At 40.6% G+C, this 27397-nt stretch overlaps 3 protein-coding genes across 3 annotated transcripts; 2 read left to right on the plus strand and 1 right to left on the minus strand.

The window, feature by feature from the left end:
- Positions 1 to 230: 230 nt before the first annotated feature.
- LOC121732700 (baculoviral IAP repeat-containing protein 5) lies at positions 231 to 1262 on the plus strand. The gene is made up of 2 exons (XM_042122654.1): positions 231 to 658; positions 895 to 1262. The coding sequence occupies exons 1-2, from the start codon at positions 383 to 385 to the stop codon at positions 1021 to 1023; spliced, it is 405 nt and encodes a 134-aa protein (XP_041978588.1). The 5' UTR covers positions 231 to 382; the 3' UTR covers positions 1024 to 1262.
- Positions 1263 to 1760: 498 nt separating this feature from the next.
- LOC121732696 (cilia- and flagella-associated protein 52) lies at positions 1761 to 19478 on the plus strand. Its single transcript, XM_042122648.1, has 16 exons — positions 1761 to 1853; positions 2243 to 2505; positions 2978 to 3182; positions 3928 to 4063; positions 4666 to 4814; positions 5556 to 5701; positions 6012 to 6199; positions 6437 to 6585; positions 10674 to 10819; positions 11382 to 11533; positions 11907 to 12057; positions 12401 to 12493; positions 16651 to 16794; positions 17234 to 17374; positions 18794 to 18911; positions 19287 to 19478. Exons 1-16 carry the CDS (start codon positions 1808 to 1810, stop codon positions 19346 to 19348), a joined length of 2289 nt encoding a protein of 762 aa, XP_041978582.1. The 5' UTR covers positions 1761 to 1807; the 3' UTR covers positions 19349 to 19478.
- A 1579-nt stretch (positions 19479 to 21057) lies between these two features.
- On the minus strand, positions 21058 to 23061 carry LOC121732701 (autophagy protein 12-like). The gene is made up of 3 exons (XM_042122655.1): positions 22902 to 23061; positions 22577 to 22713; positions 21058 to 21359 (listed from the first exon to the last, which is right to left on the minus strand). The coding sequence occupies exons 1-3, from the start codon at positions 23002 to 23004 to the stop codon at positions 21237 to 21239; spliced, it is 363 nt and encodes a 120-aa protein (XP_041978589.1). The 5' UTR covers positions 23005 to 23061; the 3' UTR covers positions 21058 to 21236.
- Positions 23062 to 27397: the final 4336 nt, after the last annotated feature.

The following is a 27397-nucleotide window of genomic DNA, read 5'->3' on the forward strand; positions in this document are numbered from 1 at the left end:
TTTGTTTGAGTTGAAAAAACTTTCTTGACAGACTATTCAATGGCGCTGAATTTGCGCTCAAAATAATGAATAAGTTTGCAAAACAAAAATTGTTTTTTTTTTACTGGCAAAAAAATATTTTATTGGAAAAGAGGAAGTCAAATGTCAATTGGCAGCTGTCATTTGTCAGTTTGTGGATGTCACTTGGGATTGTGAACGTTCAATGAACGTTATTTTGAAATTGTGTTTTCGTTCTTTTTTTTCGTAATTTGTGAGATTTTATTTCACATTTTATTTAAATTGTGACTAAAATATTATATTTAATTGACTGTTAAACTATCTGCATATTAGTGCAAAACGTTTTACAATAAACACTCCTCATCAAGTCCTCATCTTCAAAATTATGGAACGACCATCATTATTCCTAGTCGAAGAGAGAATAAAGACATTTAAAAATTGGCCGTTCAGTGACAAAAACAAATGTAACGTGCAGAATATTGCTGAGGCGGGATTCTATTCTGTAGCTACGGGCGAGGATGACGCGGACGCTGCCAAGTGTTTTCTCTGTGGAAAGGAATTGGACGGCTGGGAGGCCCATGACGACCCTTGGGCAGAGCACAAGAGCCATGCCGCTAAGTGCGCCTTCGTTCAGCTAGGGAAGAAGGAAGATGAACTACTGGTGAGAAAAAGTTTGAATCTCATACGTGTCAAGTACACTCTGGTCTTTGACATAGGTACTTACGCAATGTTTTTTTTTATACAATAATTTTAATTTAGGCTACAAAAACAAGGGCTTTACGTCTTATGTAATTCAGTGTAAAGTTGTAGTATCTTGTGTAAGTCATTAAAATTCACTGTTTTTGAGTGTTCTTGCGGGTCTGTGAATGACCATTTATTTACACAACTCCTTTTTAGCTTTCAGAATTCCTGTCTGTCCTGAAACAGTACATGATAAATGAGACAAAACGGATTGCAGAAGTTATACATGAAAAGATTGATGAGAAGGCGAAGAGTGTAAGAAGAAAATGCATGGCTAAGAAATGATTTGAGAAGAAGCTTTAAATTATGGTATTTCAATTTAGGGAACTTGTATATAACTCGTTTATCATAATTGTTTAATGAATCATCTGCGCCTTCAGCTCAATTTATATTTTTAAATTGTAATAAACAAAAATGTACCTTAAAATAAATGAGGAGCTAGCAAATAAAACTGGACAAGTCCACCAGAGTGCGTTTTAAGATTTTTTTTTTTCAAATCGTCTTCTCTTGACCCATCTGCGTCAATCCATTTTAATATTTTCAATCAAAATCATTTAAAACGGCTTTAAAAAGTCAATTTTCAAACAAAACCGGATTAGTTCAGTAGTAGTAGTAATAGTTGATAACTAGTTTTTTAGCCACTGTAATTTTTTTTCTCATGGACTAATCCAGTTCTGTTTGCCAGCTCCTCAAATGACTTAATATTGTTTAAACACCAACTATAGTGACGCCACTAGATGGCAACAAGTTAAGTGTGTTCAAAGCTTTCAATAAAATATTATGATCTAAATTAGTATTGTTTTTGCCTTTGGCAGAATTAAAATTGTAAAATAATTGATAATGTAATAAAATTGTCTTTTTATACACAAGTTCTGTTTTATTTGATTTTTTAGTGCAAAATGTGTTTTTGTTATGAAATAAGAATTAAAATTAATCATACCTAATTTTTAGTCTGTTGTAAACGCAACAAGTGTGTTGCTTAGTTACAAACAAATATTATGTCAACAAAAGGACAATAATTTCGTATAGCTGTTTATTAGGTAGACAATTTTATAAATTACAATTAATAATGGATGTGAAGAATTTGGAGCCTTATGCTATAATTGGCTTTGATGGTAAGCATTCAAAATTTTGTAAGATTTATGTAGTATACAATATAGCCCATTACTTAGCAGTTACCTTTAGCCCAGTTACCATACTAAAACCACCACTCATTTCACAGGCATGAATATTTAGTTACAGAAAACATTTTCTTCAATTTTCACTTTAATCTCCCAAAAAAACAAATATTAAGCATAGACTTATGTAGAGCGTCCCCCTACATAATCATAAAATAATAGAGTAAATTGTAAACTTTTTGCGTTAGGTGTTGTGATTCAGAGGTAGATAATTAAAGAGAAAAGTAGCAATAGGCGAATGTCAATTCCTGAACAACTATTTGATAAATATACGCAGTAGCACAGCATTTATTATTTGCTAGAGCAATGTCGTCATATTTTCTCAGGTTCTGTACTAAAAGGTCTGAAGATTCATCCAGACGGTCAGCATGTGGTCTACCCTATGGGTAACAAGGTCTGCATTCAGGAGTGGAAGAGTAAGAAGATGAGTTTCCTCAGCGGACATACCAACAGCGTGTCGACGCTAGCTATATCACCTAAAGGAACATACATAGGCTCAGGCCAGATTAACCACATTGGTTTCAAAGCGTCGGCGAAACTGTGGGACTTTAAGAGAAAGTCGATGATTGGAACCCATGAGCTACATAAGGTAAGATGACTTCTTGAGTAGTTTAAATTGGCATAAGTAAATTTTATAGTTTCTGTACAAAATGGTCCCTAAAGGCGAGAACGCACTTAATCTACACTACACCTGACGTTTTACAAGTGTTGCGTAGTGCGATCTCACCTTTAGGAAGAGAACTCAGTACCCTATCGTCATAGTAAACCCGCTTGTTTTTACCATTATTTGCCACTAGGGGCGCTAATGTCCATTCGAGTTGTGTACGTCCGGTACTTACGGCAGAGGCGGCCTTAGCCTTGGCCTTCTTGCAGGGGCCTCGCGTCAAACAAATTAAAATAAAAACACATACATTCGCATCAAAGTAATACAAAAGGCCTCTCATAGACCTGCCGCCCGAGGCCTCGCAAAGACCTGTCACCCGGGGCCTCACAATGGGTAAGGCAGCCACTGCCTCACGGTTAAAAGTTCTCACGCTGATGTATTGAATTTTTCTTTTCAGGTCCGAGTCGAAGCTCTCTCCTTCACATCGGACGAGCGCTACATGATCACCTTGGGCGGTCGCGATGATGGCACTGTAGTTATATGGGACTGCGTCTCCGGCGCCGCCACGGGGACCGCAGCAGCTACCAAGCTGACGACGGGCGACGCGGTCACGGTCACGCCGCTGCTGCTGCGGCACAACTCATTCGTGACCGCCGGGGATTGTAAGTGCATGCTTGCTTAGTAGTCTTGGTAGGTACAGACAGACCTACCTATCTTTATCTCTGAAAGCATTATAGTCAATAATTAGTAACTTATGTTTAGCCAGTACTTTTGAAAGTGAAAGATCTACCTGCCTCTGATAGGAAAGCACAAACACACATTTCCTTAACAAAATCTTTAAATATTCTATGCTGAAAAAGCATACGGAAAGTTTCTACTTAAATGTCTTATGGTGAGACCACAGTACGCTGCAGCAGCGCGGCGCGACAATTCACGTTCTATAGTACCTATCGTCTACTGACAAGTGACGTGTCGCTTGGTGCCGCTGCGTCACGTTTCCAAACAAAGAAAATTTTGTCATGGAAAACAGCGTTGTTCCGCGAAGTTAACGTTCAGACCTCAGTGCGGATTTATCTTATAGTAGATTCGCACAGGTAGTCTTACAATCTGTTGAGCCCAAAGAGGCAGCGGCGGGGGGGCTGCGGTCGTGTATCTCGCGTTTCCCGTAGTCCCACCTTCAGGAGCAGGAACACCGTTGGGGTTTTAGTGGGTAGTCCCGGGTGCGGATGTTACGTCCGCCCCGGGGAGTCCCACATAATATACCTCGGTGATCCTCCCCAGGCCCCGGCGATGCGAAAAAAAAGGTAGTCTTACGATTTTACGACTACGAGATAAAACACTGAAAACATCATACTCAAATAGGTCATTTCTTATTAAAGTGTCTTACCACCATCATGTTGTTTTCAGCGAACCTCCGCATCTGGAACATCAGGTCTGACAGCAAGAGTCTGGACGTGGTCGACGTGTCGCTGGGCAAGCTGCGTCGCTCCGTGCGCTGCGTCGCCGTCAATATAGACGACACGTTCGGATATGCTGGTACCACGTGAGTATGGAAACTTATTCTGACTGACTGCATCTAACCCATCAAGCCCTATAAGCTCACCGGTGAGCGAGACACAATAGAATAACAATAATAATAATAATAGTTTATTGTCTCAGTATATACATAATAAGGAAATTCTACAAGACAAAAGACAGATACAGAGTGTTACAATAATAAGATGCACAACCCCTACACTAAGAGTCTTGTGCTGTAGGGGTTGACTAAATTAAATGTACATAATAATTGGATATATTATAAAGATGACAGAGAGAGGGCTTAAGGTAAGTATATTTACTGATTACTAATAGATTTCCAAGAATCCACGATCGAAGGACTAAATTGTAAAAGATGTAGAAATTTTGCTTAATAGTGTATCTGATAGCAATTCGAAAGTGTTAAAAACATTTGAAAGAAACTCCGTATCAGCTATCGGCCGCATTCAGGGAGATTTTCTATTTAACTTTAATTTCATGAGGATTTTGACACCATCTCTAAATAAACAATGACTATAAAATCTTTTTCAAATTTAACTTTAGTGATCATCAGTCTGGCTCGAAGGATTAAAAGCAACTATCTCTTAAAGTAAACATAACTTATTTCAGATCAGGCGACCTGATAAAGTTCTCTATCAACTTCCCCGCGGACCCGTCAGTGGGCGTGGGTGACTGCAAGCCCACGTTGCTCGGCTGTCAGGCCAAATGCGGACCCTGGAGAAAGGGCAGGAGGCCGGAGTCTGTTTGTTATGCCCAAGGTTAGATGTTGATGAAATGAAATGAAACCTTTTCTTTATTGTTTCCAAGTTTAGTTAACAACTAACTCGGAATGTCCTGCTTACTGTCTACCATGCTGCTAATGCTGTTGTGGTTATCTTCTCCTATCAGATTCATTAATTCTCTGTAAATAAAATAAATCACATTTCTTAATTGTTAGCCAAATGATACTAGGGTATTCGCAATTATTCCTGTTTGACTCACATTCGGCAATTTGCCGCACGCTTCTTGATCAACGCTCAGCAATTAGCATGGCCCACGTAACCACGTTTGAACTAGCAGTGGTGCTTCCAGACATTGAATCCTAATCGGATTACGCTTTGTGAATCAGGCTCAAAAATACCTGATAGAGATACTCGATCCAGTAGTTTTGCAGCTCTTATTCAACTCACCCTCTTGATTTACTAGGGTATGATTCGGTTTCGATAACCTTACTGCGTGAAAGCTTACAAACTTGTTACTCTAGTGTCTAAACACACTAGGCCGAAAGTACGCGGCCGAAGTTCGGCATGATTATGCCTGCAATGCGCTAGGCATACAATATAACGCGACGTATTTTCGGCATGGTGTGTCATCAACTCATCACTCATCAATTTAAAATACATTGCAGACGTAATCATGCCGAACTTCGGCGGCGTATTTTCGGCCTAGTGTGTTTAGACACTAAGCGTTACGCAAACGCTTATGATCTTGAATCGAAATCCAGCTGATATCGTCATCAGGTGTGGAAGCCATCATCATCATGTCGGACGGGTGTCTGGTGGTGGGCGCGGGGGACGGCCGGGTGGAGCTGCTGGACGAGATCAACTGGGTGGGGGAATTCCCCAAAGCGAAGGTCGCCGAACCCAACAGACCTACCTTCAGAGCTGTGAGTACTTTTTTTGAGACTTTGGGCAAACATCGAAATACTACTACCATGGACCATGGATAGCTGCGACATCAGAAGCAAGAGCTCTAATCTTGAAGGTTTAGAAATTGTATTGGTTTGAATACCGTTGGATTTTTTGTTCAAAAGTCGTGATCCAGAGTTTTTCACCATAAGCGATCCATTACAAATTAAAATCTGCCTCAGTCGTTAGCTGTACCATTTATGTTTATATTTTATTTATTTAAGAATACTTAGATACTGTTAGATAAACTATTGCTTTTTGTCTTATTTTTCTTGTCTCTTTCTCCAGCTGAAGTCTACTAAACTGGACGGTAGCATCACATCCCTCGAGCTGTTCGACTCCGGTACACCAGCGCAGCGGAAGCTCCTAGCGGGCACGCGGCGCAGCGAGATCCACGCTATAAACCTGCAGACTTTCGAGCCGCTACTCGTGTTGACCTGTCACACTTGTGCGATCAACGATATTGCTTTTCCGAGGTATGAATAGAGTCTAAAGTCCAGTCGCTAGATAGAGAGAAATTCGTCTATTTCACTAGCTACATTGCAATTGCTAGCTTGTTCACATGCGGATGCAAATATTCATATGCGTCTCACTTAACTTGTGCGTGGAAACGAGATACAACAGATTTCTGGTACAAAAAATCGATGATGTTCGGTTATAAGTTACTACTCGCTGTAACAGCTCCTTTTGAGTGATGCTCGCCTGGTACACAGGGGCATGTCGGGCGTGTTCGCGAGCGCGGGCGCGGGCGACGTGCGTGTGTGGTGTCTGCGGACCGCGCAGGAGCTGCTGCGCGTCGTCGTGCCCAACTTCGTCTGCTCCTCGCTTCTGTTCGCCGCGGACGGGAAGTCGATTGTTACAGGTAACTGTTTCAGTAATTCAATCCTAGACCCTAGTGTTATGATAGTGTCTATCCTGTAGCGGTGTTGCGGTTAACGAAGAATTTCGTACATTGGTAATTGACATAATATCATGACTGCTTGTTGTACTGGTTCATAAAAATATTGCTCTCGCTTGTTTACACTATACAACGTACAAGATAAGAGCATGATAGCAATAAATTCGTGCGCTTTATATGTATGACAATAACCGTCAAGGTACAGCGTTCCGCAATCACACTGTAGTATCTTCCACCTCAATTCCTACAGTTCACCAGACACAAACATATTATTTTTGAAGTAAAACTTCTTTACGCACGTTTGACTTGGAGAGAATGCGTGACGAGAGCGTTACGAAAAGTGTGATCGGGTGAGGCGAACGGAGAGATACGCGCGCACATGTTCTTCTTCTTCCAATATACATCTATACTTATAAAATTACATGTCCTGACTGACTGACTGATTCATCATCGCTGAGCAAAAACTGTAAAAGTTACAGCCACGAAATTTGGTGAGTAGTGTTGTTTTATTAAGTAGACACCCACTAAGGAAGGAATTTTGAAAATTTTACCCCGAATTGGGTGAAATAAGGGTTGAAAGTTTTAATGAAAGTCCGTCATTTCTTGAGTTAGAAACATGAAACTTTATTTTTGGGTTACTAATTAAAAATGAATGGATACGTATTTAAGCGTTTTTGTAAAATTCTACCCCCCAAGGGGGTGAAATTGGGGTTGAAAGTTTGAATGAAACTCCGTTATTTCTTGAGTTAGAAACATGAAATTTTATGTTTGGGTTACTGATTAAAAATGAATGGATACGTGTTTAAGCGTTTCTGAAAATTGTACCCCCAAGGGGGTGAAATAGGGGTTGCAAGTTTAAATGAAAGTCCGTCATTTCTAAAGTTAGCAACATCAAAGTTTATTTTTGAACTGCTGATAAAAAATGAATAGATAGGTATTTAAGCGTTTTTACAAATTCTACCCCCAAGGGGGTGAAATTGGAGTTGAAAGTTTGAATGAAAGTCCATCATTTCTTGAGTTTTTTTTTTATTTTTTTTATTATTAAATACTCTTGTCCCTGATTTTTATTCGAGGGATTTATGTTCTGAATACAATTTATACTGTCCTATGTCTATACACTTATCTCCTATTTCTATTTTCTGTTCTGTTAATACTATTTACTCCTTTTATTATTTTAACACAATATAGCAAAAATTCTTCCCTATTTTTCTTATCTTTTACTATTTCCTTTATGCTATCAACATTAATTTCTAGTCCTATTTTCATCTCCAGATCATATTTTGGCCTCGAGTATATTGGGCATTCTGTTAGAAGATGTGGTACATCTTCTATTTTACTAGGGTCGCACCTGCACGATGGGCTCTCTTTGCACCTGAAGCGGTACAGATATCCAGAGAGCCCACCGTGCCCGGTCAGTGCCTGTGTTATTTCCTTATTGAGTTTAATCTCCTTAAAGACCTTGTGAGCTGCCTCCTATCCTGTGCGAACATTTTAGTGACACCTCCAGTAGTACCCTCTTGGTTCGATCCCACTCACGAAGAGTTTCCTCACGGATTAGCCTCTTCGCGTGTGAGACCGGACACAGGTCATAATGGGGTTTAACCCTCAGTCCAACTGCAGCTTCTTTGGCCAACTCGTAAGGTAAGCGCGTTCGTTACCTGTTAGTCCCACGTGTGCCTTGACCCAGAACAGAAATATCTCTCTGTTCTGGTTCAATGCACACGCGATGTTCTTCTTAGTTTGTAAGGCAACCTTATTAATGGTTCCGGCGCTGCACACGGCCTCGATTGCCGCTCTTGAATCGCTGTAGATACCAATTTTGTGATCTGATGTATCTAGAGCAACTTTCGAGGCTCTGCTCAGCGCAAGAAGTTCCGCCTGATAGACTGTGCAGTGGTCTGCAAGCTTGAGCCTAAGGTGCCGCGTCTCCCGATCGCCTGTCCATATTGACAGTGCTGCGCCCACCTTACCCTCAAGCTTGCTACCATCAGTGAAAATTTTTATCGGAATGTTGGTATTGTCTATCCCGTTCTGGTCCATCAGGCAGGTGTAGCCTAATCGTTGTATTTGTGCAGGGTGGGGGGTGTTATTAAAAGTTTCCACCGTTTCGATCTCCAAGTCCCGGATAATGGTCTCGGCTTTTCCCTTTCGGGCTAAGTAGAGGTTAGCCGCCTCCCTGATTCGTAGATCAAGCGGCAATATGCCTGAAATAGCGAGAGCTGAGTGCAAGGAAACAGTTCTGTAGGCATAACATGCTTTTTGGGCGAAGCCCCTTTGTATTGCATTTAGCTGCTTCCGTGCACTCAGCTTTCTCGCTGAATCCGCCCATGCACAGGCCGCATATGTTATTGTGGGTTCCACAGCAGCATTATAGATCATCTTTGACACGTTGGCCTTCAGCCCCCAGCTGACTCTGGCCGCTCGTGCGAGCCGAGAGTGTAACTTCACGGCTCTCCGGCAAACATTGTCTATATGGGCGTTGAAGGTCAACTTGTCATCGATGGTTAGGCCCAATAACTTTATAGTTATTAAGACCCCTCCCATGCTTAGTCTTGGAGTGTCATATTTGAGCTTGCGAGTGATGACCATGGCTTGCGTCTTGTGGGGAGCGAATTTCAATTTGTTCTCCGCTCCCCACGAGTGCGTATACTCAAGGGCATCTCTCGCAGCCTCATTTATGACGTCCGTAGTTATACCAAAGAAGAGGAGCACTATGTCGTCGGCAAAGGCCTGGACATAGTGCCCCCTCTGAATTAGGTTTTTGAGTAATGGATCTAATTTTAGATTCCAAAGAGAAGGCCCACCCACCGAACCCTGGACACATCCTTTGTCCGTTTCCTTTTCATATTCCTCTCCAGCGTACCTCACCTTTACCCTCCTGTTCGACAGATAGCTGTCGATCGTCTTTCTAATATTGATCGGGCATTTCTCCTCCGCCAACCTCACCCTTATCTTCGGCCACCATGCACTGTCAAACGCCCCCTCGATATCCAATGAGACCATCACTATAATCTTTTTGTTTTTCAGGTTTGTCTTGATCTGGCTCATAAGTTCGAAGAGGGCGTCCTCCGTGCTTCGTTGAGGTGTGAAGCCGTACTGATGGGAACTCAGCCTAGGAGTCAGGTGCCATCTGAGTCTCCTCACCAACATCTTCTCGAATAATTTTCCCATCACCGGAAGGAGGCCTATTGGTCTATAGGATTTTGCTGTCGTATAGTCCTCATTATTCGGTTTTCTGAGTACTATGACTGTAACCTCCTTCCAAATGGTGGGGAAACACCCGAGTTGCAGACATTTGTTGAAGAGACTCAGATAAAACTCTGGATCAGCGTTCACTGTTCGCGCTATTATGTCTGAAGTAAGGCCATCCCCTCCTGGAGCCTTTTTAGGATTGAAACTGTCCATAGCAGATTTAAGTTCGGTCTCAGTAAACGGAGGATCATGATTGTCAGGATCATCTTCTCGGTTCACGAGATCTGCTTGGGATCGTATTCTGCTATGGTATTCAGTGTCTTCTTTGGGATCATCCCGGGGGTAGAAGACCTCGGCCAATTCTTCGACGGACTCCTTAGCGCTGAGTGTGGTTCCTCCTTTTACCAGCAGCAAGTCTTCCTGTCTCTTCCGTCATTTCTTGAGTTAGAAACATGAAACTTTATTTTTGTGCTACTGATTAAAAATGAATGGATACGTATTTAAGTGTTTCTGGTAATTCTACCCCCAAGGGGGTGTAATTGAGGTAGAAAGTTACAATGAAAGTCCGTCATTTCTTGAGTTAGAAACATGAAAGTTTATTGACGTTTGCGTTTGATGTTTGCTTAAATAGGGTCCGTTTTTACCCTTTGTATAAGGAACCACAAAAACAAAAAGGAGAAAACTATCCATCTTTGTTATTATACTATGTTAACGCGGATGAAGTCGCGGGCAACAGCTAGTACGTGATATAGATGGAGTTCAAAAACTTTAACTTCAGTTGTGTGGTCTAAAGCACACTCGTTTTTACATTGGCATTAAAAGTGTGATGCTTTTTACAAGATTTATACGTAAAATTCCAGCGTGGAACGACGGCAACATCCGCGCGTTCACGCCGCTGACGGGCCGGCTGGTGTACGTCATCTACAACACGCACAACAAGGGCACCTCCGCGCTCGACATGACCGCCGACGGCCGCACACTCGTCTCCGGCGGCTGCGAGGGACAGGTGACCGTATTGTCTAGGCAACACAGATGATTTTACAACAAAAATTTAGATCAGTTTAGAGTTTCAATGAAATCAGCTGACACGAGAGGCAAGTAAATCCATCTATGATACAGCTAATTTCAAAGCGTATTTGTACTTAAAACACTTACATTTTGTAATCAGTTGAGACTGTTAGGGTCTACACAGACGGACCGCATTTCAACTGCAATCCAACTGCAAATTGCAGTTCAAGTGCAGTTTGAATGAAGTTGACACGACCGCAATAGAACTGCAAACCAAACAGTTCACACGACTGCACGCCGACTGCAACTGAACTGCAATCCAACTGCGCGTTTATTTGCAGTTAGATTGTAGTTGAAATGCGGTCCGTCTGTGTAGGCCTTTAGAGCCATGTTAGCCTTGTCCTCACAAAAGAGCACTGATTACAATTTTTTTTTACTAGAAATTAGAAACTTGAAAATTGTAATCATGGCTATCAAGTTTCTATCATATTCAGATGGCCTACTACCTCTCTTCTACATCAATCTTTTGTCTCTTTTTCACACCAAAATGATATCTTCAGGTGCGAGTATGGGACATCCGCCCTGAGAGCCAGACCCTCAAGAAAGTGCTAAAAGAGCACAAGTCACCGGTGTCAGCTATACAAATATCGCCGTCTGACACTGAGGCTGTCTCCGCCGGGACTGACGGCTCCTGTATCATATGGGATTTAGTGTGAGTTAAAAATGAGACTAGATTTATTTTGTCACAACACACAAGTTATGTTCTCCAGTCTTCTGGTATTGCTGCATAAATGTCAATGTCGCCAGTTCCACATTTTATCAGAATACAATTTTGTAGTCTAGAAACTTATTACCCAAGTAAATGAGTGTTTTCGATAGTTATTTGCTAGAAGACAGACCCGACTCTTTTTCCTCCTGACTTTTTTTTTTATACCTACAGGCTATCACTTTCCATCAGGCGAAACTTTATAGTTTATAGCAATTCGGGTTTATGTGTCAAACAGCTGGTAACTAATAAGTAATAACTTATATGTCACTACAATCCCTCATATTATAATTAGTTATTATGTTCACTCTTTTTGCAGATCGCTGTCGCGTCGTCAGGTGCTATACGCGAACACGCTGTTCACGTGCGTGCGGTACTCCCCGCTCGGCGGCGGCTGTCAGCTGCTGACGGGCGGCACGGACCGACGGGTCGCGTACTGGGAGGCGGGCGAGGGACATCTGGCGAGAGAGGTAGTACCTCCGCAGAGTAAACAGAACTAACGAGTAGACCGACTCAGAAGAGATCTCGAACGAATGACGTAGCACGTCATATCGGCCGGCGCGCGTCGTACTATAATGCGTCAGAGCCTGTCCACACGGGCGTTGCGTTAGCTTTGATGCAGAGCTGCCGTTTGACGCATAGCCGGCCAGTGGCCACACAGGCGCTGCGTCATCGCAGCGTTATTACGAAGCATACTTAACGTAAACATAATTGCTATATTTTAGATGTCGATGTACGAGTTAGACTTTAGTAACTATTAACAAATTTTGACTATATTATGTTTTATGTTCACTTGACGACTTGTGTTTTCAGTTGGAAGCGAGCAAGACGGGCGCCATCAACGGCCTCGACATATCCAGCGACGGAGAGCTCTTCATCACAGGCGGGAATGATCAGATGGTCAAGGTTTGTGGTAAAACATAGACAGGAATTCCACCCAGGCCCGGATCTAGGGGGGGGCAAGAGCGTGCACGTGCCCCGGGCGGCAAAGATTGGGGGGCGGCTGGAGGCCACCTCCCAATCTTTTGCCGCTTTCTTTACCGCCGCGTGCGCCACCGGTGGCCCACCGCGCTACCCCGTCAACGTTGTTTCGCAGAATTCTATCTGTTGTTAAAAGACTTGGAGGCGTCCCTTGTCACCAGGGACCTCGGCCTGGCTTCTTATCGCCACCACTTCAATTCAACAAAGTTCCGTAGATCTCGTTCTGCGGTTAAAACCTATGTGACCATGAAAATTATTACCTATTTTTGCTTGGAGAGCGGCAAATTGGGATTTTATTTATTTTTATTTTATTTATTTAAATCAGGCTACGTAGGCCCATACAATATATACCTTAAGGTGAATAGTAAAGCAAAATGCGTTTTAGACGTCTTTTTGGCGATGTTTTACAGCTAAATTACAGATCGGGAAATACAGAAGTTTTGTGTAATTAGAAAGTGTATCTTGAAATATATTGTCGTGAACGATATTTTTGGTGATCTTTATTCAGTTATCAGAAAATATATTTTTAAATCGCGTAAGATGTATATTTTAGGATGGGTTTTTTTTTTTGGTTTAGCTAATCCGTTTATAATGAATCTTTGCATACATGTTTCTTTATTTTTTATCTTGTTGATGGCGAACCATTTGCGATAAACAGTATTGCAAAATAGAAGTTTTATCATCAAACTCTTTAGTGCCTACTGTAAATCAAACTCCACTAGTAAATGTAGTAAAGCATTTGCTCATAAAATTTAACAGGCGTAAATTAGTTACAGAATGCGTCGTTGTCAACTCGAGATATGTACAACGGAGCGCGGCGTTGCCGTTCCGCGCACACGGCACAAGCAGTGCGTGCTCTTCTTTTGATTAGTCTCACTTTGACAATTTACCGGCTTTAAGTTTTAACAGTTTGCACTTTTCGATTTTGAAAATAAATTGCAAAATAAATTGCTAAATGCTACATCTAGCGGAAATATTATGTAACTTACCGTAGCTTGGCAACCTACACCTACTGCTACATTGATTCATAAACAGATGGCGCTCCGCGTCAAACGTCCAAGGTCATTTGCTTAGATATTCGTCTTAATGACTAACATACATAAAAATTATATAAACTTAACAACTACACATTATCACGAATTAACGGCAACGTGACGCCCGCTTCATTCCGGAGTCTCCCCCGGAACCTTCGGTAAACCACATCAGTCGGCCAGAATTCCTCCGCTTCAGAGGTCGGGAGAAGATGCGTCGGTACTCTCACCACAAAGGAACTGAAGTTGACCTTGTGGCGAGACTGCAGACGCTCGACCCTCAAGTGGAGGGATGTCTTCTTACTGATGTAGTCCACGACGTCTTCGACCTCCATGGACCAGTGCAGGCGGGATATGTACAGGGGCGTCGCGGGGACCTCGCTCCGCAGACGCAGCTCATGTACATATGGCGCGGTGCCGCGATGGTTGCGGGCGGCGGGCTTCTTCACCAGTATGAAGCCCTCCTCATCGCACCTCCTGCTCTCGTCCTTGCCAGGTCGAGAAGACTTAGCCTTGCGGCTCTTCGTAGCCTTGCGGCTCTCCGTAGTCTTGCGACTCTCCGAAGCCTTACGGCTCTCATTTTCCCCATTTTTATGCGCCCGCGGGGGAGGCGCGGGGCGACCAGCAACAGTCGCGTAGTTTTGCTGAGTCGCCTGTGGACTCGGCGTCGGCGCAACCGGGAAGGGAGCGCGGGCGGGGGCGGCATCGGCGACGTTCGTTGACCCGTCCGATAATGCTGACGGGCTAAACGTGATCGCTTGTGCGCCTCGGCGATGAGTGACGAATGCGGCGTCAGCTGGTGACATACTGAATTATTACTTTTTAGTTGTGATAATTCATTACGTAGATCACTAATGACAGCTTCTGACGCCTGCAATCTACCCCGAAATCCAGTCAGTTCCTCCTTCAGGAACCTGATGTCCTTCAGTAGGCTGACAACGTCGACGTGGTCCAACGTGACGGGCGGCAGCTTGTGCAGCTCTTTAGCCACAAAAGCCGGTACCTCATCTGGATCAGTCTGCTTCAGCAGGGAGATGATGTCCTGCACGCTCCTTTCGGTTCCGTCTCTTCGTCGCGACGGCATGTTCGCGCTCTGGCCAAGCGTCTCATACAGCAGCTGCTTCCCCTTGCAAATCTCCTCACTGGTGAAGGAGGACTTGCAGATCTGCATGATGCTGACCTCGTCTATGGTGTCGATGGCGTGCTGGATAAACGCCAGCAACTCGTTGGCTACGAGCGCCATGGTCTCGTGCAGCGGCAACGTGCCGCGCGATTCGCGAAAATATTATTTAAATAATATTTGCACTTGACGTGTGCTGCCAGCACACGTCAAGTAACTCAAGTTCATAAAGTTAATATACCAAGCGGAATAGAGAAACAAAGGCCTGAGCAAGAGAGGTGTCACTATCAGTAACACTGCGTGGTAAAAAGAGACGTGTGATACATGACAGCAACACTCTTTTTTGACGTCCAGTCGGCACGTGCCGCTAGTTGACAATTTAATCTCATAGAATTCATGTATAATCGTCAATCATGCTTGTGTAAGTGTATACTGTATACGTACACATATTTTTCACACAGATGAAAAACAATTTTGGTTACGTTTGACAGCTCGAGATTGTTGCTCTATTCCGCTAGGTATATTAACTTTATGCTCAAGTTACAAATTTTGGATTGGCACCACCTGCACCAGTAGGCCCAAAGTTATTGGACGCGACACTTCATGTTCCACTGACGTATTGTGGCGCGTACTGCGTAGCTCCGCAACCACCTTGTACGGATACCTCATACCAGAAATATTTTCGGTCACTTGGGGCTCCCACACATAACTGCGAATTCGCATCGCAATGTCATTCTTATTATAAGCTTTGTCGGCGATTCGTAGCCTATAGTCGATTAGCGATATGAAATATATTGCTCCAGATCGGTCCATTCGTATCGCCCAGCAATTATAGCCGTAATTATTGCCCGTGTAAGCGCTCCTTTACACTCAAAGGGGTTCGAACATTTTTGTGACCTTCAGTAGGCTGACAACGTCGACGTGGTCCAATGTGACGGGCGGCAGCTTGTGCAGCTCTTTAGCCACAAAAGCCGGTACCTCATCTGGATCAGTCTGCTTCAGCAGGGAGATGATGTCCTGCACGCTCCTTTCGGTTCCGTCTCTTCGTCGCGACGGCATGTTCGCGCTCTGGCCGAGCGTCTCCTACAGCAGCTGCTTCCCCTTGCAAATCTCCTCACTGGTGAAGGACTTGCAGATCTGCATGATGCTGACCTCGTCCATGGTGTCGATGGCGTGGTGGATAAACGCCACGACCGTTCGCTAGCTCGACACATTACACATGATTTTGTTCCCCCTTTTTAATTTTACACTCTCGAAATGATTAGTACTAAAATTTGTAACTTGAGTTACTCCAAAATATATTGCTCCACTAATTGCTCCAGATCGCTCCATTCGTATCGCCCAGCAATTATAGCCGTAATTATTGCCCGTGTAAGCGCTCCTTTACACTCAAAGGGGTTCGCACAATTTTTTATGGAGCCTGGCATATCTAGCCCCCGGCCATTTTAATTTTTTTTTTCAAAATTTCCGATCACGATAAAAGTGGTATATTTGGATAGAGTACACTTATACAAACAAAAAATGTTATATAACATGGTAAATTGTGCTCGGTGCGAGGAAATTTTGAAAAAAAAATCAAGATGGCCTATGTCACAAAGGTTCGAACCCCTTTACGAAATAAAGCCGTTGACATTAATTGCCACTTCTATATTTACACAAAATTGTGTACCGAATAGGTACATGCATAAAGTATGCATGTATTCGGATCACATTTTGTAGACTCGTGGACAATTTTTTGACAGTTACTCTTCCTTAGTTATTATTCGTAGTCTATATCTGGGCCTATACCATTCCATACAAAAAATATTGGGCCGCGACATGTCGCGTCGCTCCACTGTCTCGTTAATTGATTTGATTTATCATTTAATGTCGCCTAGTGCGGCCTCGTCATAAAGGTGTTGCCAGTTTGGTGAGTTTTAATTTGTCAACAGTTATGGCAGTACCAGAGCGGCGTGTGCACGCACTGGGGGCGCGGGCACGCGGGCGCGGTGACGGCCGCGCGGTTCGCGCCCGACCGCCGCCACGCCGTCAGCGCGTGCGCCGCGGGAGGGATCATAGTGTGGGAAGTGCCGGAGGTAGGATGTAACAAATATGGCGTTAAAAGTGAAGTTTGTTTTTGTTTTGCCACTTAGTGTCACAACTCGATAAAAACAGCAAACCCTGGATAGTCTTTAATTATATTTCTTCGGAGGGTAGTTTTTAAAGCACTGGTTCAAATTGACAATTTAGCCGTTAGCTAATTGGCTCAAATTAGCCGTCTATCAGCTAGATTAAAATTAATTATAAATATTAACAGTGTATAAGTCATGGCCTTATCGTGGATTTGATAATTTCTTGAAATACTTGATCATATTTTCACCAAGTGAGCAAATCTTCAATGAAATAAACAAAAGTGTGGCCATGATAATTATGAACTACACAAAATATGTATTGTGTAGTTCATATCATGGCCACATTTTTTATATTTACATAATCGTTTGAATCCGTTTGATTATTATCTTCATGTTCCTACAGGAGTACATAGACAAACCGCCATCAAGACCTAAAGCAGAGGAAACCGCTGTGGAATCCCCCAAAAGTCTGCAGCAGCAACTATCACTGCCTTTGGAGGAGAAACCCAAACGCCAGAATAAGCTACCGTCGGCACCGGTTAAGGTAAATAATAAAAGCAAATATTTTGGACAATAGATGCTCGTCTTTTTTAGGGTTCCGTACCCAAAGGGTAAAAACAGACCCTATTACTAAGACTTCGTTGTCTGTCCGTCTGTCTGTCTCCAGGCTGTATCTCAAGACCCGCTATAGCTAGACTTCTAAAATTTTCACAGATTGTGTATATCTGTTGCCGCTATAACAACGCAAATACTAAAAACAAAATAAAATTAATATTTAAGGGGGGCTCTACGCATACAAAAAACCTGATTTTTTGGCAAAAAAACGTCAATTTCGCCTCATGCGAGGAAATTGGCACTGGAGAATTCTCGACAGATCCGCGGAAGACGCGCGTCCAATTTTTTGGCTCGTATGTAATTTGTGTGCTATACTATTGACATAAAATTCATTGTGCTATGTACTATCAGCGAAGTTGATTTCTAGGCAGATGGCGGACCTAGTAATTTGGTCGCATTAAGGCTTAGGCCTTAATGCGACCAAATTACTTAAACCTACGCGACCACGCGACTGCGAAGCGGGAGCGTCAATACAAAACACACACTTGACAAGGTCAAACCCATCCGACCGATTACAGCTAGCATTGAATTGACATAAGCCATGACCACATGACGTAGGTCCGTCAACTGCATAGGAATCAATTTCCTCGATGGTACAATCTCGTGCAAAAAGTCGCTCCCATTCCATTCCGCGCCGGTATAAATTGAGCCTCAGACCGCGTTTCCACTGACGCGGAGCTGGGCGGAGAGGAGCGATGAAAAGGTGTCAGTATTTCTACTGAAGCGGAGCGGAGTGCAGTGGAATGGAGTGGAGCTGAGCATACTTTTAGAATTGATTGAATGATTAACCGATTCGTGGCCACTGCCGCGCTCAGCGCGGCATTTAAAAAGATTCAGTGAGGCCGATGACGCGCCAGGCGCGGCATACAAGGATTGTTAAAAAACACGTTAAAACTAATTTATTATACTGTAATTACAATTCCTTAGTCTAAATGTGCATAAAACACAACCAGTGGCCAATGCCGCACGTGGGGCGTCATCGTTTAGCAGGGCCGATGACGCTTATGGCGCCTCATCGAACAAACTGCTTGGCCTATGTTAAGAATTCGTGAAAATGAAGGTGGCAACGAATCGGTTAACTGAGGCACTGCGCGCGAGTCACGCACCGCCCCGCTGTCCTCCGCTCTGCATCCCAATGCTCGTTGTCCTCCGCACCGCATCACCTCGCTGTATATTTTTTTTATGAATATCCGCTCAGCTCTGCTCCACCCCGCTCGATTGAGGCGGAGCGGAGATTTCGAGCATAGTGATTGGTCAATTCGGGCACAATGCGTCAATGGAAACGCGGTCTTATGCATTGCAGAGCAATTTGCAGCTCATTATTTGTAAAAGCGCCATTTGTTATCAGGTCGAGAAGATCGAGGCGATAGACACGTCGCGCAGCAGCGTGCACTCGTGTTGTCCCTGTCGCACGCAGCGCAGCGACAACTCCAACGCATCCAAGAAAACGTCCTGCAGATCTCCAGGTTACTACAGTTTATAGTTTATACGTTTCATAATCCTAATAAAATTAGATGATAAGATAGCCTAACCTAACCATACAAATTGTTGTCATACTTACGTCAAAATTGTGACAGCTACAAAGAAACTATTCTCAGATCGCGGAATTCTGTCTGTAGCGACTAGCGGCACAATATAATAATAATAGCTCCCACACCGGTTTCGGTGACGGCGATATTTTGCATACACGATGTAAACAGAGTATGAATTATATCACTTCAAACTTATAAATACTTGGAGATTATCATACGAAGAGTTACCAAGACGTTTTCCGATGAAACTTTACCAATACCATTGATTAATTTATAAGTTTTGATTATTTCATATTATGTTGATTTCAGATAACTTACCAACACGGACAACAAGCAAGAATTCTGTAAATAGATGTGCTGTTGGAAAATGAAACAAGATGCATATTTTTATTTAGTTTTGTATATTTTTAAATACAATAAATAATCAAGTATTAAAGTTTCTTCTTTTCACGCAATATTATTTTATGCACAGACTGCTAGAAAAATAGCAATACTAGAAACGAAAAGGAGGCTTAAGGCGGGGATTAATCTCAATCAAAAACGATAACCTGTTTGATGTTTGAAGACCAAGCGTATACGCATCGCAATAAGATTAATTTTAGCTTAGCATAAAACTGTAATTACTCGGGCGGATCTTCTCTATTTTTCATGTTTTTTTTAAATATCTTTGGAAATAAATATTAAAAAACAAAAATGTTCGGTTAAAGAGATTTTAATATAGATTTAGTATTTACTAACAATTTATTCAAATATTTTATTTGATATAATTATCCTAGTTAATACTTATATTTCGATGAAATAGAGTTTTTTCGGAGGTGAGTTTGTAAATTAATTACAGCCAAAGTATTACGTTTTATTAAAATGTTTATGGTTTAAGGCATTTTAAATATTGTGCTTTATATCTCATATTTTTAACACTTCGTTATTATATTGGAACTAGGTAAACCGGGAGTCACGGAATAACAAATTGGGGTTTATCCTCGCCTTAAAGAATTTATGATGTTTCTTACATTGAAGTCAAATCAGTCTAAGGAGGATATTAGATTATCATATATATTGGATCCGAGATCATTGAGTCAATTATATTGGATAATGTAATATAGACATATGATTCATTTCTTCCTTGATCATAGATTTTTGACATTTGCTGAGAGATTTGATCCAATACTGTCATAGAAATAGGTGTTGCCAGTTATTTAATATAAAAAAGAGTTTTTAATTTCTTGTTCGTTAGTATGTTTCAAATAATGTAATGTAATTATTTTTCTAATTAAATACTTGGATAATCTTATGTCTTTTGACAAATCGAATTCTCTGAGATCTAGTAACCCTGACGTCAATACCTGTCAGCGTTAGCGTTGGCTCCATTGGCTATTGAAACCACATATGACATAAATAGGATCAATGAAATATGATAATGTAATATGCAGATATGATCAAATGATCATATATATGGGATCCTATATATGATCATAGAAATGATCCAATATGATAATGTAATACCCCCCATAGGCAATAGCACACAACAATTATAAACATAATCGTTTGGCAGCCACAAAACTTTTGGGCTTAAGCCTGACTAGTTGTGCCTGACTGGGTCCGATGTTTATTTAATTTTCTGCTATAAATTGTAAGGGTCAATTTATACTAGTGCAGAGTCGAAGCGCATCAAAGCGAATTATTAAAACTGAACATAACAAATTCAACCTTAACTCCAAAGCTTTAACGCACTTTATTACTTCTGAGAATTTAAAAAGGCGCGCGCATCCGCGCGATTTCGCGTGGATGCGCCCGCAGCCCGACCAACCCTGATTGGCGTCGCAGAAGTAATGTATGTGTCGCAGCCGACTGGTTTAAATAGCCGTTCAATCAAACATCTAGCCCTTTGACTGAACAACGCCATTCAATCACACGTCTAGCTTTTATATTGAATATTTTAGTCGCTCAAAACGTTCAACACTACAGCTGATTCAAAAGCCGCCGTCTAATTGAAGTAGTTCAGCGCGCACCGCTGCGGCGCTAGGTCGGCTGCGACATATGCATTACGCTCTGGAGTTAAGGTTGAATTATCTGTGTTCAGTTTTTGGGACTTCGCTTCGCTTCGACTCTGCGCTATTATAAATTGGCCCTTATTTATTAATAAGCAAAAGCAAAACAAGTTTTGCGATTACAAAATAATAATATAATATTTTAAGATAAAAATTATATTTTAAAACTTAACATAGAATATATATAACACATGTTTTTATCACAACAACTTCATCCCCATGCTTGACTTTTACAATAATGTAAAACTAACTTGCCATCAGTTCCAAAGCATTCATACAGGTTCTTTATGATTTGGTCGGGAGACGGAGCAAATGTCTGGTTTACGTACAAAAACTGAAAAAAAAAAAACCTTATTAGGCAACAAGACTATAGTAATTAAAGTACATGTTATTTGGGATAGAATTTGATACAAATACAAGTTTCTTTCTTTGCTTTGAGGCCATTGAACTCTCTTGAATTGAACTGTCAGTGTCCCTAATACAGCTGATTTTTTAACATCTAAGTAAACAGGAAAAATAGCCATCTCATTTGAGTACAAAAGTCAAACGTGTAATAATTACAGTCAAAATCTGTTATAACACATCGAAGGAACTACTCATATTTAGTCGTAAAAACCGATAATTGTAACAACCAGTGACAGGTATTAATAGGAAAAATAATATGTATATTCATGTAGGAAATTAAATCACATTTTGTTTACTTCAATACAAACATATAATATAATAAAAAAACAATATTATTTTTCCATCACTTTTGTATGCATAAAATCTGTAATTTTAGTTGCTTCGAACACTTCTGTCGTGCATTTTGTAATTATTCACTTTGGAGTTGAAAACTGACTGAGATATGACGAAGCGGGCCTTGAGGCTACTTAAGACCCTAAACTTTGTTTATTTTTACGATAATAGTCATTGACCATCATAACTTGCCATATGTGGATACTGTTACCTATTCAAATGCTTTACAATACAGCTGAGCCGGTCATTCTGCAGATATAATTCTCCGAAAACATTAACCAAATCTGGTTGCTTAATGCAGTGTCGTAGTAAACAATGTCGTAAAAACCATTGTTTTTCATTTGTTTTTAAGGCGGTCATATAGGATTCAGCCAGGACCTTTGATTTTGGTCAATTTTAGACGTATGTTCTAAACGATGTCACCATAAATGGTGTTGAATGTATTATACATACACAAATTTCTAGTCCCAGATTTACAGAATCAGTCCCACAAATTCCAAACAAAAGTAAAATATTATATATTTTTTCCTAACAGAGAATGTCTATAGAGATTACTTTTTTCCTATACAATTTATCTAATTGTGAACAAAACTCATTAAAGAAATACAGTGGCATTTTGACTTAGGTTTATATTCAGATCAAAATTAATCCTTCAAGCCCTGCGCAACACCGGTGATCGCAACAACAATTGAATACAATAGCAATTCTTGGAAATTCCGATCGAAGGATTAATTGAGACAAAATAAGAAAGTAGCCTAACTTTACTCCTATATATTTAATATTATATAAGTTTCAGAATTAAAGTCTACTTACCAATCTCTCATCTGGTTCAAGCTTGAGGTATTTTTTCACAAACTCCACTATCCAACCAATAGGCTTCTCAGCATCTACTGCCCACTTCTTTTTCTTCATTATAGGGGCATTGGCCGTAGCTTTTAGTAGTATATCAACTGAAAACAAATTTGTTTTTCAGCAGAAGTGTGCACAAGAAAATTTATTGTTGATGCAACATAGCTATGCTCACAAACGAAGTAGGTATTACTATTTAGTATTTAAACCACGTTATACTTTAAATTGTTGAGTTTATGTAGCAATTTACCTACTAGGTACTAGCAAATAAAGCAGAATTACAACTTACTTTTAACTTTGTCAGACTTTGAGTTGTCGCAGTCTTTTTCTCCGTCTTTATTGTCAATATTTGTTGCCTCAGAGGGTAACGTATCATCCTTTTCTTCGCTCATATTTACTTTGAATTTATCAAATATTATGTATAGTTTGTGCGTTTAAGACTGGGTTGCACCAACTAAAGCGCTTATTCCACTTGTCCTATTTAGAAGTCCTAGCTAGGATCCTACATAGGAGACTAATTAGTTCGCTTCTTATTCCACTTGTCCTAATTTAGTGACTAAATCAGTTGTCATTTTGGTCAGACGTCTTCTTAATGGCTCTAGTTCTATCAAAGCAACAAAAAATTGGTCTTCTCATAAGCTTAGCTGTTGGCTCAATGAAAATAATGTCGGCTGTACACTCTCGCTGAGACACAGCGAGGCGGCCCGAGTGCGAGAGTGTAAATGGGTGCGCTCGCCTCGTCTCGGACCCTCTCGGTCCGGTGTCGGTATTTTGCGCCCGAGACTAAGGGTCTCGCGAGGAAAGAGAAGGCATTACTATACACTTTCGCGTTTTTTCACTACTAGTCGCGCCGCTAGACAGTGCAGAACAGAAAAATAACAATAATAAACGTCATTATCAGTCATTATCTGTGAGAAATAAAATTAAATATGATTATAGATCTTTGGATTACAATGATATCTTTCGATGCATAGAGAAAAATAATGGTCCATCTTCTCTGAGTTCATAACTGCAATTGAACTAAGCGAGAATGTACATGATCGCACTCGGGCAAGGGGCTCTCGCACGAGACTCTCGCCCGAGAGCTCTCGGCGAGAGTGTACAGCCGACATAATAATAAATAAAAGGCGAAAAAGATGGTTGAAAGAATTTTTGCTCCACGTAAAATTATGAATTATGAACTTTCTGATCTACTTGGAACCAGCAGACTTAATAAATTACCTACGAATGGATTCCAGATCTTATAACATAATATAAATTCTACAAATATATACTAGTAATTTGTGATATAAATTGACTTTAATAATACAGATTTAGCAGTTCCCAGTTCCCACTACAGATAAAAGGTTGAAACCATCTGGCAACACTGATTTAGTCATTCAGGAGCCACATTTTTTTCAGGATCCTAGCTTTCTAAATGTTATTCCACTTGACTAAATTGTTTAGGCTCCTAGCTAGGACTTCCTAAATAGGACAAGTGGAATAAACGCTTATCTTTGACTTTAACCCATGGAATTAATATATACTAGTTAAACGTAGTATATATTAATCATAGACATGATATTAATTCCATGCTTTAACCTTAACCACAGAATATACCTATATATAGTAGTACCAACAGAAGTCTCACTAGCGAAACCCGTTTAAAGAAATAACGACTCATGTTACGAAACTATTAAGTTGGTGCTAGGTGCCTACAATTATATTCACCTACATGTCCGCTCTCTGTCTATCTCATAACTCGTACCTTTTCTGACGAAATCAAGGTTTTCGCCTTTTAGAAAACAAAATATACTATTGGTATGAATAGCAAACCTTTTTATAGTTTTATAATATAAAATTTTAGTAACCCAACCTATATTTTATAGTAGTTTTATATATTCGATTATAGTCCAGGAAACTTTTACAATTTAAACATAGTAACTTGTGTTTATTTCTGTGTAGCTGTGCGTTTCTTTGTATGATATTGGTTTATTTGCTATGTTTGTATAGTTTTTATCTACTTTTTATATTTAAATACCTTATTCGAATACCTACTTACATATTTCATTGGCCTTTCTTAATTATTCATTTTTATAAGATTTATAACGATTTGTCACAGCGGTTAAATCAGTATCATGAATAAAATTCCTCTATGATCAGTAAACAGTAAATACGCGACGAAAAATCTTGCGCGTGTGTCCGTTTTTGAACATATCTATACTTATAATAAAATCGTAGAGGTAAAATTTTTGTACATTGAAAATAAACTTGAAAAAACGAGTCAGGGGCATATTAGAAGAGTAGTAGAATACATTTTAACTGTTTTTGAAATTTTTGTTTCTCTGTCTGTTTGTCTGTTTGTCTGTTTGTCTGTTTGTACAGGCTAATCTCTGAATCCGCTGGACTGATTTCAATGAAATTTGGCATGATGATACCTTACATCCCTGGTCATCATCTTAGATACTTTTTTTAACCGACTTTAAAAAAAGGAGGAGTTAATGTTTACTTTGCTGTTTGTGGTCAGATTTTCAAAATTCTTTTTTTGTTGTAGAGATTGCCCGAATTTGATACCATGTTTACAATAAAATCGGCCAAGTGCGAGTCGGACTCACGCACGAAGGGTTCCGTACCGTTATAGAGAAAAAATAGGCCAAAAGTTGTGTTTTTGTATGGGAGCCCCCCTTAAATTTTAATTATATTCCAATTTTATTATTAATTATTAAATAAAACATATATTTAAGGATTCTGTGAAAATTTCAACTGCCTGCCTGTTGTAATTATTGGTATCGAGCAAAAAAGGCCAAAAAAATCATGTTTGTTGTATGGGAGCCCCCCTTAAATATTGATTTTATTTTGTTTTCAGTACCTATTTGTTATTATAGCGGCAACAGATATACACAATCTGTAAAAATTTCAGAACTCTAGCTATAACGGTTCTTAAGATACAGCCTGGAGATAGACAGAAGGACAGACAACGAAGTCTTATAGTAATAGGGTCCCGTTTTTACCCTTTGGGACAGAACCCTAAAAACGGTGACTTGATAAGTAATGGAATTGAAGAAACTCCTCGGAATTTACAACGACAACCAAAGTGATTACCAATTCTAGCAAAGGTCGATCTTTAAAACTCTTCCTAATATTCGTAAACGCTTATCCAAACACTGGATGGATATTGACCACTGCGTATCTCAATTCGTTACCAGCCATGGACATTTTAAAGTCAAACTTTACGGATCTAAGTTACTAGCATCGGACGAGCACATAGGTAGAAATGGTAGAATATGTACGACCGAAGGCAGTATGTTTGAATCATGTTCTCTGGGAGAGTTTTTTCTGCCAAGACGAAAGAACTACAATGCTAGACAACCTACAGTGTAAATCTGATGTCGCATACTACGGTGATCGTGGACAGCAGGAAATTAATCCGTGCCTTCAAGCGTTTTTGTCATAATTATTATTGGCAACAGTCTAACACAACAAATTCCAATATTAATTTAGCTATACTTTGTACAGTTACAATTTCTATAATTATAGTTTATTTTCGTGGTGCATTAAAAATTTCGTGTGTAATGTAGATCCAAATAAAATAGTCGTAGATGGGTGTTCAATTTTGTAAATCTCGATTTTAATAACATACATTCACGCGGACGAAGTTGCGGGCAACAGCTAGTTTATGAATATGAATGGCTATTATTTCAATAATAGGCCTCTTGGATATCTCTAGTGGCGCGGCGAGTGGCAGATTCAGGCAACACGTGGGTGTCAGAGTGCGATCAGCTGTGAAATACGGTTTACTAGTTAAAAATGAAAACACGTTGAAAACGTTAAAAAGTGCTCTGAATAAGGAAAATATGGGCGGTACGAGGTACTGTTGTGTTGTAGGGTGCAAAAATTCCCAATCTCGGATTCGTGAATTAACGTTTTATTCGTTTCTGAGACGGATACAGTGGCGTAACTATAAGACCCGGGGCCCGTGGCAAATTGATGGGACTCTATCAGTAAAAATCGTCACGTTTATAAAAAGCAATATTATGTACTTACCTACTTAAAAATTTTTGCCCATTTGGGCCGGGGGCCCGTGGCATTTTGCCAGCCCTATATTTACGCCACTGGACATAGGATACTTTTTGTCTCGGGAAAATGTACGGTTCCCGAATCCCGCGCGGTTACTCCATTGTGCAAGAGTTATGGCAGAACGGAGTTGCGGGCGTCATCTAGTAAATGTATTATATTCATGGGCGTACCCAGGTTCTGGGCCAGGGGAGGGCAAATTACCCAGGTTCTGGGCCAGGGGGGGGGAGCAAATTACGCAGATTCTAGGCCAGGGGGGGGCAAATCAGATTTTTTATAAGCTAGGTGTTTATAAAGAATAAAAAATTAATAATTTTTAGTTGTAAAAATATTGTATTGCAAACAAATGGCAAAATTCGTTTTATTATTTTTAATTTTTATAGATGAAAGTACTATATAATATACTTAGTAGGGACGTCAACATGATCCAGGGGGGGCAGCTGAACCCCCTCGGTACGCACATGATTATATTACATATTAATCATAAAAATCAAAGAAAATTTTCTTTGATAATGAAATACATCTGCATTTTCCATTTTTATTTTGCACTAGCTGTTGCCCGCAACTTCGTCCGCGTGAATGTGTGTTATTAAAATCGAGATTTACAAAATTGAACACCCATCTACGACTATTTTATTTGGATCTACATTACACACGAAATTTTTAATGCACCACGAAAATAAACTATAATTATAGAAATTGTAACTGTACAAAGTATAGCTAAATTAATAT

The sequence above is a fragment of the Aricia agestis genome, chromosome 12 (assembly GCF_905147365.1).
Source record: "Aricia agestis chromosome 12, ilAriAges1.1, whole genome shotgun sequence".
Taxonomy (NCBI): Eukaryota; Metazoa; Arthropoda; class Insecta; order Lepidoptera; family Lycaenidae; genus Aricia; species Aricia agestis.

Bases quoted from the DNA above. Each gene is read 5' to 3' on its own strand.
- LOC121732696 (XM_042122648.1), top strand. From the start codon at position 1,808: ATGGATGTGAAGAATTTGGAGCCTTATGCTATAATTGGCTTTGATG. The intron at 5,702-6,011 runs GTGAGTACTTTT...CTCTTTCTCCAG, and splicing joins ACAGACCTACCTTCAGAGCT to CTGAAGTCTACTAAACTGGA. The intron at 12,058-12,400 runs GTAGTACCTCCG...TTGTGTTTTCAG, and splicing joins AGGGACATCTGGCGAGAGAG to TTGGAAGCGAGCAAGACGGG.
- LOC121732700 (XM_042122654.1), top strand. From the start codon at position 383: ATGGAACGACCATCATTATTCCTAGTCGAAGAGAGAATAAAGACATTT. The intron at 659-894 runs GTGAGAAAAAGT...ACTCCTTTTTAG, and splicing joins AGAAGGAAGATGAACTACTG to CTTTCAGAATTCCTGTCTGT.
- LOC121732701 (XM_042122655.1), bottom strand. From the start codon at position 23,004: ATGAGCGAAGAAAAGGATGATACGTTACCCTCTGAGGCAACAAATATT. The intron at 22,714-22,901 runs GTAAGTTGTAAT...ATTTGTTTTCAG, and splicing joins AAAGTCTGACAAAGTTAAAA to TTGATATACTACTAAAAGCT. The intron at 21,360-22,576 runs GTAAGTAGACTT...TTTTTTTTTCAG, and splicing joins TTGAACCAGATGAGAGATTG to TTTTTGTACGTAAACCAGAC.